This window comes from Jaculus jaculus, chromosome 3 (genome assembly GCF_020740685.1).
Source record: "Jaculus jaculus isolate mJacJac1 chromosome 3, mJacJac1.mat.Y.cur, whole genome shotgun sequence".
Classification (NCBI taxonomy): domain Eukaryota; kingdom Metazoa; phylum Chordata; class Mammalia; order Rodentia; family Dipodidae; genus Jaculus; species Jaculus jaculus.
This window is the reverse complement of record NC_059104.1, coordinates 110195592-110210470: the sequence shown is the minus strand read 5'-3', so window position 1 is coordinate 110210470 and position 14879 is coordinate 110195592. Positions and strand designations below refer to the sequence as shown.

The 14879-nt window shown below is 36.4% G+C and overlaps 1 protein-coding gene across 1 annotated transcript in view; it reads right to left on the bottom strand.

Moving 5' to 3' along the window:
- Gucy1a2 (guanylate cyclase 1 soluble subunit alpha 2) overlaps positions 1-14879 on the bottom strand; it is a 334364-nt gene that overhangs the window by 298271 nt on the left and 21214 nt on the right. Inside the window, exon 2 of the mRNA XM_045145037.1 lies at positions 611-672. Within this exon, the coding sequence (XP_045000972.1) occupies positions 611-672 (62 nt within the window). The remainder of the gene's footprint in view (positions 1-610; positions 673-14879) is intronic.

Below are 14879 nucleotides of genomic sequence, written 5' to 3'. Positions count from 1 at the left end.
TTATAAAGAATTTTCATTGAAATTCTTTCATTTAATCATAATACATAAATTTTTATTAAGATTATCATTATACTTTTATTAAAATTTCTATGTGCTAGTCAAGTCTTGAACTGCTACCTTTGACATCAGGTCTACTGACTTCACACAATATCAAAACCGTCTCATGAAATAGGACCTAGAAGAAAAATATGCAACACATGACCTGACTAAACCAACACCACTCCTTAAAGTGCAATTTTGGTTAAACCCTATGTAAGGATTCTCACATCCCAAAGGCCCCTAGTTATTGTCAATACACCCTACTATAGGAGTAAGGTAAAATTATGAGATTCATTCTTACAATTAGAGATTATAAACATGAGAAGGAAAGAATGAGAGGTGAGGAATAACACAAAAAACAAATTTCATTTCTTCATTTAAAAGAATGTGCAAATAAGCCAAAGGAAAGCGCTGTGAGTTCCTCTCATTAGTGCTCACCCCACACTTTCGGAAACAGCTTCTACGAATCAAAGGTGACCTGGACAACAGAAAGCAGCAGACTCAACAGCTGCTCTTGAAATACTACTTTTAATTCGTCCCCATCAATGACCAAAATTCATTTTCTACTTACCCAATAACTTGATGCTCATAATACTGTAGTGTCCTCTTAAGAGTCTGCTGTATTGTCTGAGGCTGTAGAATAATAACAGTAATAAAATGTGTTACTATCAAATCAGTGTCATTCCATTCTAAGCATGATAGGCAAAAATGAAGCTTCCCATTTATCTCATGAGAGTTTCTATTTGACAACATTAATACATTTTACAGTGGGCAATATACTTTCCCTAAAGTAACTAAATGAGGCAAGCAGAAATTGCCCAGTTTCCCAAGTTCAAACATGTTATTATTTCCTGGCCTGGTAAAAACATTCTTCTGACTGACCAGCTATTAAATTTAGTAAGGCTATCGTGGAAGGTTTGGGATTGCTGGGAAGGGATGCAGTTCTTCCATCTAAGAGTGCATGTCTTTATATTTGTTTTTATGATTTGACAAAACTTGCAAAGGTAGTCTAGCAAGCTGCAAGTAAGTTGAGGTTTGTAATAAGAGATTTTTTTTTTTTTTAACTTCAGGGAAGCTTTTAATTTTTCTATTAATTCTGTATCTAAAGGGACAAAAGAACAACTAAGGTAGAATGTCAGACAGGTGGTCCGAAGCCCCACAGCCATCACTTCAAGTAGCAGTCCACCTATTTTCCTTTGAGTGGCAAGACATCTCAAGCAGATGGTCTTTCTGATGACTTGTAGAAGTACCACAAATGCTTTGGACAACCCCCCAGAAAGAGTAAAACAAGCAAAAAGGGGTTTGTAGCAAGTACTTATACAGCTCATGACTAAATTATGTCATCTTCTTGTCACTATAACAGGTCAAGATAGTTTCATAATACTAGATCAAGCAATCGTTCTCAGGTTTATTCAGATAGCAGAACTTAAACTTTGAAATTCCAGAATTGGGGGTGAATGGGACACAAAGATCCCAATACACAGATTTGATTAAGATGTCATGCTAAGAATCAAATTTTCATTTGCAAGCAAGTAGGTTTTTTCAATTTATTTATTATTTTTTTTATTTGAGAGCAACAGAGAGAGAGAGAGAGAAAGAGGCAGAGAGTGAGAGAGAGAATGGGTGTGCCAGGGCTTCCAGCCCCTGCAAACAAACTCCAGACACATGCACCCCTTTGTGCACCTGGCTAATGTGGGTTCTGGGGAATCAAGTCTCAAACCGGGGTCCTTAGGCTTCACAGGCAAGCATTTAACCACTAAGCCATCTCTTCAGCCCAACAAGTAGGTTTTTAAGGTAGTAAAAATCTATAGTCAGACTAAGGTAGTTTAGTGGATAAAGCACATGTCATAAAAGTATGTGAAACTGACTTTTGATCCTGAGAACCACATAAAGCAAGACAAGGTAGCTCCTATGTCAAGATTGGAGGGAGCCAAGAGAATTCCCAAAAGCTCACAGAACACCAAGCATTACACACATAATGGTAAACATGAGATCTGTCTCAATGTAGAAGACAGAGACCAAAAGAAGAGATTATTCTCTGTCCTCCACACATTCACTCTGCCATGTGTATGTGCACAGGCCACACACACATACACACATTGAAAAAATAAAATTACTGCCAATCAAGCACGAAAAAAATGCTTAACAAAACCTTGGTCTGCCGGGTGTGGTAGCGCATGCCTTTAATCCCAGCACTCAGGAGGCAGAGGTAGGAGGATCGCCATGAGTTCAAGGCCACCCTGAGATGACAGAGTTAATTCCAGGTCAGCCTGGACCAGAGTGAGACCCTACCTCGAAAAACCAAAAAAAAAAAAAAAAAAACCTTGGTCCATTATAGCCAAGGATAGGCATTAGTGAAGTATGACTGTAGCATTCCAGTGCCTCTGGAAAAGTAATATGTAGAAAAGGCCCATCCCAGGGCTAGTACCTAAGAAGTTTATAAATATCAATTTATTTCTAACCCCCAATCTTTCAAAGTAACTCTTGAAGGCATATACTGAAAGGAGACCCCAAAGGTCTATGTTAATTCTTATTTAGTCCAGTCCATGTTTAGCTCTATATAAAACATCCCAGACAGATCTAATAAATTTGTACCCAACACCTCTCAAAACATTAACATCTGCTTTGATAGGAGATTGTAATGTGAAAGCCCAAGGAACCTGAGTTTAAATTAAATCAGGGCTACCCATGAAGATTTACTCTGCACTTCCAGATAGGAGGACCCTTTCACAAATCTAAGATCTCAGATCTTTATGTTGGCTGAGCCAAACTGCAGATTAATTTTAGGAAGAATCAGCCTTCATGCGTTCAAAAGGAAAATACAGAGCGACTTTCCTTCAGCAGCTGTTCTTCCCTGATACTGGGTTTAAAAAGATGGAGGAGGGCTGGATAAATGGCTTAGTGGTTAAGGCATTTGCCTACAAAGCCTAAGTACCCGTTTTCGACTCCCCAGATCCTATGTAAGCCAGACACACAAGGTGATACATGCACAAGGGAACACATATGTTCACATACACACAAGGTGTTGTACACATCAAGTTCAAATTCAATAACTGTGGCAGGAGGCTCTGGCAAGCCAATTCCTCCCTCTCTCTCTCTCTGTCTTTCTTTCTCTCCCTCTCTCTCCCTCTTTCTCACTGTTGCTCTTACTCTGTCACATAAAAAAAATGGCCAGTCTGTTGGACTTGTCTCTAAAAACGGGGGGCGGGGGGGGGGGAGGAGGAAATCCAAATCCAAACTGATACAGGTTTTTTTTTTCTTGTTTTTTTGTTTTCTTTTTTATTAGGAAGAAAAACCAAAGCAAAGTACATGGAATCTACCTAGGAAAGAAAAAAACATTCCTGAACCAAGAGGAAATGAAGCAATTGAGAAATCTAAGGAGAATGGAGTAGACATAGTGATTATAGTACATAGGAAATGTGTACTCTCACAGACCAATACATGGCCAATTTAAACCAAATCATTATCAATCACTGGCTTATCCCCCCTAGAACCCAGGCCTCTTGCAATGGCTTGGTAGTTTATGAGAAAAGATAACCTTCCTTTTGGCAACCTGTCCCCAAATCAGTGAGTATACACAAAGGAATTATCATCCCAATAACCTCAGGTCACAAAATATGGAACAGAAAGAAGCAATGAGAGTGCCAAATAAGACAAAGAATTACCCCATTTGTACAAAAGGACATTTTTCTTATACTGGGAATGTTCTAGTCATAAAAAGCACATGTTTGTGACAGAAGTTAAGCTTTTATAAAATATTTTATTTATCTATTTAAGAGAGAGAGAGTCAGAGAACAGACACAACAAGGCCTCTAGCCTCTGTAAACTCAATACACATGCACGGCCTTGTGCATCTGGCTTTACACAGGTATGGGGGAATCAAATCTGGATCCTTAGGCTTTGCAGGCAAGCACCTTGCCAGCTGAACCATCTCTCTAGTCCCAGGGGTAAAGCATTTTAAAGAGCTGACCTGTGTTCTTGAGTGAAACAATTACTACCACACTCAGTGGAGTTAAGCTTATAATTCACAAATACACTAAAAGGAATGTTCTCCGGGCACAACCAACAAATCCTCAAGGAGGTGAAGCATTTATTCATTTTCTTTTTCTTGCCTTAGCCATACTCCAGTGGCCTAATATCAAGAGGAAGAGGATATAAAGTATAGCCCTCAAGACAATGCTGACTTCAACAACATCCTGATCCCCCAGAATATTTTATCACTATGGTTTCATCTCAGTCTCCTTCAGATATTGCTTGATGGCCTCAATCCATGGCCTTACCAATGAGAGATACCTTTCTGTAATTTCACAGGCTCTTTCCTGAATAAATAACATGAAATGAAGACCTACAAATAGGCCTCTTATAGCAGTGACTTGAGCCTTTGGGGAAGAGCTTACCATTTAATCAAATTTACAGTAAGTGCTCATGTATGCTAGTGATACAGGTCAGTATAGACAGTAGGAAACGCAAGACTTTGAAGATACAGACTCCTTTTGGAACACACCTTCTCAGCTGTCCCCTATTATAAGAATAATCCAACCCTCCACAGGCCAGCATCCAGCTCCTCTTATGTATCCATCCTTTGCTTTAAATGCAATTTAAAAAAATGATTGAGGGAAGAGGCTTTGAAGCCAAATTGAGTCAAAATCAGGCTCTGTGGCTTCCTAGCAAGATCAACTTGTTCAGCTTACTTAACCTGTATGAAGTAAGACTGGTCAAGTGAACATTATTTTTATGGGAATTAGATGAAATAAAGTAATGTTATATAAGTGTATAATAAGTATATAATAAAGGATAGCAGTGCCTATGATTAGATGAAAACCATGTTCCCTACTGAACAGTCTTAATAACTGGTAGAACAACCAAGTTTTATATTAGAAAGTCCACCAAAAAAGTATAATATATTGAGATCCTCATTGCCAAGTGAATATATATAGAAAGAGTTACCACCACTTCTAATAATAGTAAGTTGGTAATAATACAAGTAAATTAAGTGAAAAACAGGAAAATGGAAATATTTCCATTGTAATATCAAGATTTTTCAGAATTATGGTGACATAAAGCAGAAGTTCTTAAAATTAAAACTGAAGATAGCTCTACTACAGCCAGGCCCACAAGTGACTAGGCCATTATATTTAAAATCAATACCTATAGCATTATACTTTACAACTAATAAGAAGCTGGCTTCATTGGACCGAAACAATGTACCATACGAGAGCTCTGTGGTGTAATTATTTTATAGCTCTAAGCTGGAAAGTCTAGGAGACCTAGGTGAGAAGGCAGATAGAAGAAGGGAGACTACTACCATCATCGAAAGAATTCAGAGGGTTCTGCTTTCTCTCTTCTTTCTCCTAAGATATAGACGGAGGCTTCCTATTGTCCCAAATCAACACAAATAAATTTGGATAGGAAGTCACCTGGGAAAAGAAAGCAGACATCTGTGCCCTGAACAAGTACGTCCTGGAGCTCAAGCAGAGAGCACCCAGAAGCTCCCATCACATGACAAGAACTATGCTCACAAGTCTGAAAAAGAACATCCCTCCACTTGGCCAGCAGTGACTAGCCTCACATACCACATGATGTTTACAAAAGTTCATGGGATCTAAACAGCCAGTCATGAAACTGTCCCAGCAGAACAAGAGATATGATCCCTGCAGAGTGGGTGGGAACAGTTCCCAGCAGCTGGCTCTGCAGGCTCAGACAGCCCTGCTGGAGACTCCCACACAGTCCCTGCTCTGGATATCTGTGCCAGACAGTGTGAGGATCAAGCATGCAGCAAAGAGTCAGAGGGTGTGTGTGTGCACGCATGTACACACACACACACACACACACACACACACACGCACGCACAGTAAAGCTGTGAAACACAATGTACAAATGACATACTCATCTCAGTTGTGCAGAGATGAAGAGGAGAAGGCTGAGGGAGGTTACATACCAAAAGATCATAAAGCCACTAACAATGTCACTCTAAGCTAAGACTGGCTACCAAGTGTATCCTCTTTCCACTAGATGACCTTGACAATCCCCTCTAACACTTATATTCTGTGAGTCTATACTCTTGCTTCATATATGCAGCTCTTTAACATGCCACAAATAAGATAATTCAAAATCAACAAACCCTGTTTCTGCTTAGTAACACACATCCACAAGATGGAGATAAAATTGAAACAAAAAAATCAGGCTTGAAGACATATACATGAAGAGCTGTTGTGTTTGTTTGAATATGATAAAATTATCTATTAATGGCAGGTGCTAAATAATATGGGTATGAAGTAAATCACTAATACTCTAAGTCAGTGGTTTTCAACTGCTTCCCATAATAATCAACTGAGGAGATTTTTAAGAAAAGGCACTGCCTTAATGCTACCCTTACATCTTCTTACTTACTATGTTGGGTGGGAGGAGCAGTTGTTTTCAATGTGTAGTCAGGGTTGAAATTTTTCATTTAAAATATATGTCGGATGAACCTTATCCAAATAATTCAACAGTAAAGAGAGCTGTTTCCTTGTTCAAGTATGAAGATGAGCAAGTTTCTAAGACATGTTCACTTACAGATACTAAATTCAGATATAGTCCCATTTAACTGACACTAATAGTTTATAGTCAAATAGGAATTCTGTGTGTAAACAGAGATACTGCTTAAAGCATAAATGTCAAATTTTGTTTTCCATTTCTTTGTAATTTACTCCCATAGGCACAAGTCCAAGTTCAGTTTTGGACTGACATGTGCATAAAGATACAACAGCTAGTAAGATTACTGCATTTTATATCAGGCACTGCTTCAGGAACCTACATCAATTAATTCCTTTGATCTTTTCATCAACACTATAAGATAAGTGTTATTGTTTTCCTTGTTTGACAGATGACAAAACTGAGGCACAGAAAGTTTAAACCATACAGGCAAGATGGGAAAAAGCCAGAATTAAAACCCAGGCAATTTGGCTTCATAACCCAATCCCATATCTTTCAACCTAAACTGCACATAATGCTCAGTGTTTTATATTTGGTTGAACACTTTAGAGTATGTGTTTTTAATATATAATGTCCTAACTGAACTTGCACTAATCCAGTGAGAAATTCAAGCTAGTGTTATTATTACCATTAGACTGAAAAATAACCTAAGTTAGGAAAATTGGGTGATCAGCTCAATATTGCATGAGTATTAGTAAAGAAACCCTCTTTTACACAAAGAACATTTCCTCCTCTAGGAAAATGTCTACAACAAGAAAGGTATATGTGAATACAAAATTAAAGAATAACATTTATTCAAATTAACTGATTTTTTTCTTAAGATCACACAACATTCCTTAAATCAAATGTGCACAGTGGGTATTACCATTATTACTATTGATTTCAACTGAATATATTTGCCACATAATCAATATGTAATTGTCTCCTGCAAAGTATGTTTATTTTTTTAAGTATTTCCCCTTTGTTACTTCACTATAATGGTTTCTAAACATAGGTACTGAATTTCAACTTGATAGAAAAATGATAAAAAATGGTGAAGAAAGATTTAACTTAAATGTACTCCTATTTTCCCTCTCTTCAATTTCTCTTAGCCCTTAATTCACTGCTCCCCATCTTTTTAGTGCGCAGCATCTTTATGCTGCCTCTACCATAATCCAAACTCACAAAACTGGTACCCTCAAACCATTCATAAGTATTATCTTTCTCTCATCAAAATTTCAAATCCCCTTAGTGCCAGATATCAGAAAGAACTCAGGAGCAATCCTAACTCCATTCGCTTGAAACTTCAACCCTCAATCCTCACAAAGATAAATGGTGTGGATGAGGCCAAATCTCATGTGGTGGAACAAGTTTGTCAGTGACATGTAAATTGGCAAGGGAGGGAGGCAAAAAAAAATCTCATCATCCTTCAGATCACAATATGGACATCAACACTTTCTCTACAACATAAGAGCATTTTGCTTATTATTATTATGCTATGCCAATTACCATGAATTAAAATAATAAAATCCCCTTTATGCCTGTAGATACTAATAAAGAAAATTATCTTGCTGATATTATTAATAAAACTAATCAAAATAAGTCACCTCAAAACCCCACCTACTTCTTACAGAGAAGTAACTATGGTAGTCATCAGTCTTACTAAATACATAGACATAATATTCATTTTCCCAGCCTCTAACTGAATATGCTTCATATAAGCCAAAAAAAAAGAGCTGCAAATTATATATAGACCCTTGAGTCAGAACCTCTAAATTACAAGACCAGCTGTGCTACTGACCTTTTTATAAACTTAGAAAAAAATATCTCTTCACCTGGGAGTAAAAATCCATGTGGGAAAATGCCCCCATTTTCCCATCTGAAAAGCACTTATGAAACGCTTATAATTCTCAGCATCACTCCAAGTATAGCATTGCAAAGGAAGCCCCATGTCACAGTCAGAATAAATTGGCAATTCAAACTTCTTCTTTGATCATTACCTCATTTTCTAGAAGGATAGAGAAACCTTTCAGGGGAGCAGAAATGCCATTTCAAGTGACCAACACTAATATAGTACTAAACAAACAGGTAGTACAATATACTAATAATAAAAGACAAAAGAAGTTCTGATTGTGCTAAAAGGAAATATTGCCAAATATGCCTTGTAATATAGTTGGAGTTCTTCTAACAATACTAGTTGAACATCTACAAAATTTAACCCAACCTCTGCGTAATTCTCCTTCTGATCCTGGGTAGACATTTGAGTACTATTATGAGAATAGAGAATAAAAGACTAACATCATTTTTGTTGGCCATTCAAAATATGCCCTCATTAGCAAAGTGCAGTAGGCACTTTCATTGACTATCTTTGTAACTGAATATGCTTAACATATAATCAATGTGATAATTGAGTCTTACTATACAAAGTATGTTTTCTCTGATCACTTGATGTAAATGCTTTCTAAAAATAGCTATTGAATTTCAGTTAGAGACAAAACCTAATTGCCATCAATACTAATTTAAGTTGCAGACATATCCCCTTGAAGTGCTTAAAAAACAGTTATTTTTTCAGCCCTTCTGCCTTTATGCAAGATCACATTGAAGTCATCAAGAGTTTCTGATGTTTTCAAAGAACTCCAGAGAATAATATCACCACCTTCAGTTTGCATAACACCTCACAGTTTATAGATTACCTCCTTTTCTTGCATCCCAGTAGATGTTCACAGCAGCCTCCTGAGTCTCATATTTAATTATGTGCATTTGACAGATGGGAAAAGTGAGAATGGGAAAGGTTAAACTGGGGGCTTTGTTTGTTTGTTTGATTTTTCTCTTCCCCTTGGCCACAGAAGTGGAAAGAAGCACAGAGTAAAGTTTAGACACCCTGTGAGCATTTTCTCACATGCTACTGCCTCCACATGTAATTTATTTCACTTTGGTTACAATTAGGAAATATGTTCAGGAGTCTAAGTGAAATTCTTCATTTCCCTTTCTTTCATGGGTATGAAAATGATGTTATGAAATTGTATACTCACACTCGTAAATGTTTTTAAATGTTGTGACCATTGTTTAAGTAGGTCTGTTATGATCATGAACTTCTGAATAGGGAGATTTTAGGAGATAACTGTTCATTGGTTATCATATTGTTTAATACTCTTTGTCAGGAAAATGGATCATACTATATCAAATGTCTGAAGGATGGGTCATGAAAACTTGAACACTGAAACCAAATAGAACCTCACAGATGTCAAAGGGCTGACAATGTCTCCAACGTGAAATAAGGTTTTACTATGTGGGCCAAAACTGTACAGTGTTCAGTATATCAAACATGGGACTGACATATTACATGCTCAGGTTATATGAACCTCATATCAATCATGCTAAAGCCTAAAGAGTACTGCCCTAGTTTTAAAAATGTGACAATCTGAGATTCAGAGAACTTGAGGAACTCACCCAACTCAATTTGGTAATAAGGATCAGAACGTAATCTAGGTCTGACTGCCTCCAAACTTGCTATTTCTCTAAACTGAAATCCATTGCTTCATCTTCACCAATGCAGAAAGTGTTACATTGAAAGGGATTAATTCCTGCCTATAATTTCTGTTTACATAAACATATTTATTTTTCTGAAATACAATGCCCTTTTTAAAAATCACAAAATAGTGAGATTCTCGGGCTATTATTAAAAATTATTAAGTCAAAATATTATAAAGCTATAAAATGTTACACAAATATGTGTTATAGGATTATTCATATGAATCTTTTGATGGTGAAATCGTCAAAAAATTGTTAAATCGAACTAAATTGACCATGTCTAACATCTAGGACTATTCCCAGTCATGCCTCACATCTCAAAGATGCCAATTAGTAAATGTTGCAAGGATAATTAGAGTCTTTTCAGTTCAGGGAGATCCTACTGGATTGCACTGGATCTTTTGTAAGAAAGTAACTTCTAAAGTTAAAAAAAAAAAAATCTTTACAGCTTCCATTTGAGTATTTCCAATGAAGTAGCTATTGTTTCTAGTGTTGGGAAGTTATAGTGAGAGAGGTTTCCAAGAACCATCTAGATATAAATAAGTAAAATGTCCACCTGACTACAAAGTTAACACATAACACCTTGTCACTCCTACATGCACTAACTTAAGTGATCATTTACAAATGATGACAGAGAATGGCTTCCAGTCACTTCGCAGGGTGAAGTTCCATACAAACTGAGCCACTGAGCACAAAGTATGCCTATAAAGGTGACCAGCAAAGAGAGGAAGGAGAAACAAATGGTGAAGTTAGAGAAGATACTTCATAGGGAAATGAAGGAGAATATCATTTAGGAAACATATCTAATACTGTTTAGTGTTACAGGAATCCTCTATCACATTGAGAAAGAATAATCCCAAAGTAAAGAACATCTTTCAACCATCATAATAAACAGGAGTGCTATGAAATTATTTGGAGAATCAGGTCTCAATAATAATCAAAACTCCCCTACAACCAGAAAGATCCCCAAACTGGAGTAAAAAAATGTAGTCTAGGGATAGAGACATGGCTTAACAGCTAAGGTACTTGCCTGTGAAGCCTAAGGACTCATGTTCAACTCTCCAGGTCTGACATAAGCCACATGCATGGTAACACACATACACAAGGGCAGACATGTGCACAGAGGGGCACATACATCTGCAGCTTGATTGAAGTGGCTGATGGTCCTGGCACTCAAGTTCTCTCTCCCTCCTTTCTACTCTCTCTCTCCCTCTTTCTGTCTCCTTCTCTCATTCTCACATTTAAAAAAAAAAATCTATCTATCTGTTAATTTATCACTTGTTAAACTTTTAGGTTGTGATCTAATATTTATCTTGACTATAAATGCTATAGATTGTATGAGTATTAATGCTGTTTGAGGACAAGTATATGCGGACTTATGTTTTTAATTCTCCAGAGTAAATATCTCAAAAGGTCAATCTCTGTGACTTTCAATGTTTTCTGAATTCCAGGTACTAAGTGCATATTTGATGAAATTATCACATTGATATCTGAAGTTTATGACAAATTTTATTTGCAAGATGAAATATGAGATCATTTGCACCATCATGTTCCACACCATATCTTAATATTGCTAATTTTTCTAAATTTTACCAAGTTGGGGTTCCTTTATAGGTACATATATAGATGACAGGTAGATGATAAACTTATAGGAAGATAGTTGATAGATAATTGGTAGATAGGTACAAATTAAATATTGTCATTAAATGAAATAGTACCTGTGATATAAAGTAATGAACTATACACACGACAAGAAGAGAATTTGTTTTACAAAAATCATAATAGATCTGAGACATCCATAAAATGGCTTGCGATTATGAGGAGGAAGTAGAAAGCATCAGTAGAGAAGTGGTTGAAAGTGCTTTGTTAAGTCAAAACCACAAGGAAAAGAAGCCTGTACAGAATCAGTTGTCTATGGGAGTTATTACCAGGTGTCCATATGTATGTATCTGTTCTGTTTTCACAAATAGGATATTCTATGGCAATCTGACAGGATGTTTCTCCCAATTTGTTACAATGATGAGTTGAATGCTTAATGATAAACTTAGGAAAATATACTGTTTTGTGCAGATATTTGGGCATAGTATGCAAATTAAGACCTAAAATGTGAATTTCAGAAATAAAGCAATTAACTATAAATGTGAGAAAAAAAAAAAGCTAACCTACAAAGGCAAGCCTATCAGGATTACAGCAGATTACTCAACACAAACTTTAAAAGCCAAAAGGGCGTGGAGTGACCTATTCCAAGTCCTGACAGCTAACAACTGTCAACCAAAGTTACTTTATCCTGCAAAACTATCCATTCAAATAGACGGAGAAATAAGGATATTCCACGACAAAAGCAAGCTAAAGGAGTATTTGAAGACAAAACCAGCTCTACAGAAAATACTTGAAAGAATCCTCCATGCTGAAGAAAAAGAAAAGCACACATATAAGGAACCAGGAAAAAACAAACAATACTCAAATACTAGTTAACACAAGAGAACAAAGGAAAAACCAGAAGAACTACAAAAAATGGCAAAAAATGAATATACACCTTTCAATATTATCTCTTAATATCAATGGCCTCAATGCCCCAAACAAAAGGCGTAAGTTCACAGACTGGGTTAAAAAGCAGGATCCTTCAATTTGTTGCCTCCAAGAAACCCACCTTTCTACAAAGGATGGACACTATCTTAGGGTGAAAGGCTGGAAAATGGTGTTTCCAGCAAAGGGACCCAGAAAACAAGTAGGGGTTGCTGTCCTAATATCTGACAAGGTAGACTTCAGTCCAACATTAGTTAAGAAACATAACGAACATCTCTTCATGTTGATTGAAGGCACCCTCCAACGGGAGGACATTACAATCCTAAACATATATGCACCTAACATGGGGCCCCCAAATTCATCAAACAAACACTATTAGAACTAAGGCCACAGATAACACCAAACTCAGTGGTAGTGGGAGACTTCAACACCCCACTCTCATCAATTGACAAGTCATCCTGGGAAAAAATAAACAGGGAAACATCTGGATTAAATGAGGTCATAGAAGGAATGGACCTAACAGATATCTACAGGACATTTCATCCAAATGCTGCAGAATATACATTCTTTCCAGCAGCACATGGAACATTCTGTAAAATAGACAATATATTAGGACACAAAGCAAATCTTAACAATACAGGAAAATTGAAATAATTCCCTGCATTCTATCTGACCACAATGGAATCAAGCTACAAATCAATAGCAAGAAAAGCTATAGAGTATACACAAAATCATGGAAATTACACAACAGACTACTAAATGGTGAAAGGGTCAATGAAGGAATCAAGAAGGAAATCAAAAATTTATAGAGTCAAATGATAATAAAAACACAACATATCAAAATCTCTGGGACACAATGAAGGCAGTTCTAAGAGGTAAATTTATAGCTTTAAGTGCCTATATTAAGAAATTAGAAAGGTCGCAATAAACGACCTAGTGCTTCACTTAAAAGCCTTGGAAAATGAAGAACAAGGCAAACCAAAAAGCAGTAGACAGAAAGAAATAATAAAGATGAGGGAAGAAATTAATGAAACAGAAACAAAAAAAAAAAATCCAAAGAATCAATGAAACAAAGAGTTGGTTCCTTGAAAGAATAAAAAAGATTGATAAACACTTAGCAAACCTGACCAAAAGAAAGAAAGAAAGAAGACACACAAATTAATAAAATTAGAGATGAAAAAGGTAATGCCAGAGAAATTCAAAAAAATCATAGGGACATACTATAAAAGCATATACTCCACGAAGTATGAAAATCTGAAAGAAATGGATGATTTCCTTGATTTATATGACCTACCTAAATTAAATCAAAATGAGATTAATCACTTAAATAGACCTATAACAAGCATGGAGATCCAAATAGTTATCAAAAGTCTCCCAACTAAAAAAAGCCCAGGCCCAGATGGATTCACTGCTGAATTTTACCAGACCTACAGGGAAGAACTAATGCCATTGCTTCTTAAGCTTTTCTGTAAAATAGAAAAAGAAGGAATCCTACCAAATTCCTTCTATGAAGCCAGCATCACCCTGACACCAAAACCAGGCAAAGATAGAAAAAAAAATGAAAATTGCAGACCAATCTCCCTCATGAACATAGATGCAAAAATTCTCGACAAAATATTGGCAAACAGAATACAAGAATATATCAGAAAGATCATTCACCCTGACCAAGTAGGCTTTATCCCAGAGATGCAGGGATGGTTCAACATATGCAAATTGATAAATGTAATACACTATATAAATGGACTGAAGGACACAAATCATATGATCATTTCATTAGATGCAGAGAAAGCATTTGACCAAATCCATCATCCCTTCATGATAAAAGTCCTACAGAGACTGGGAATAGAAGGAACATATCTCAATAAAATAAAGGATATTTATGACAAGCCTACATCCAATATCTTACTAAATGGGGAAAAACTGGAAGCTTTTCCACTAAAATCAGGAACAACACAAGGGTGTCCACTGTCCCCACTTTTATTTAATATAGTACTAGAAGTCTTAGCTATAGCAATAAGGCAAGAGATGCACATAAAAGGGATACAAATTGGAAAGGAATAAATCAAGTTATCATTATTTGCAGATGACATGATTCTATATATAAAGGACCCTAAAGACTCTACCAACAAGCTGTTAGAGCTGATAAACACCTACAGCCATGTAGCAGAATACCAAATAAATGCACAGAAATCAGTAGCATTCCTATATGCTAACAACAAACACACAGAGGATGAAATCAGAGAATCACTCCCATTCACAATGCATCAAAAAAAAAAAGTACCTTGTAATAAACCTAACCAAGGAAGTAAAGAATCTCTACAATAAAAACT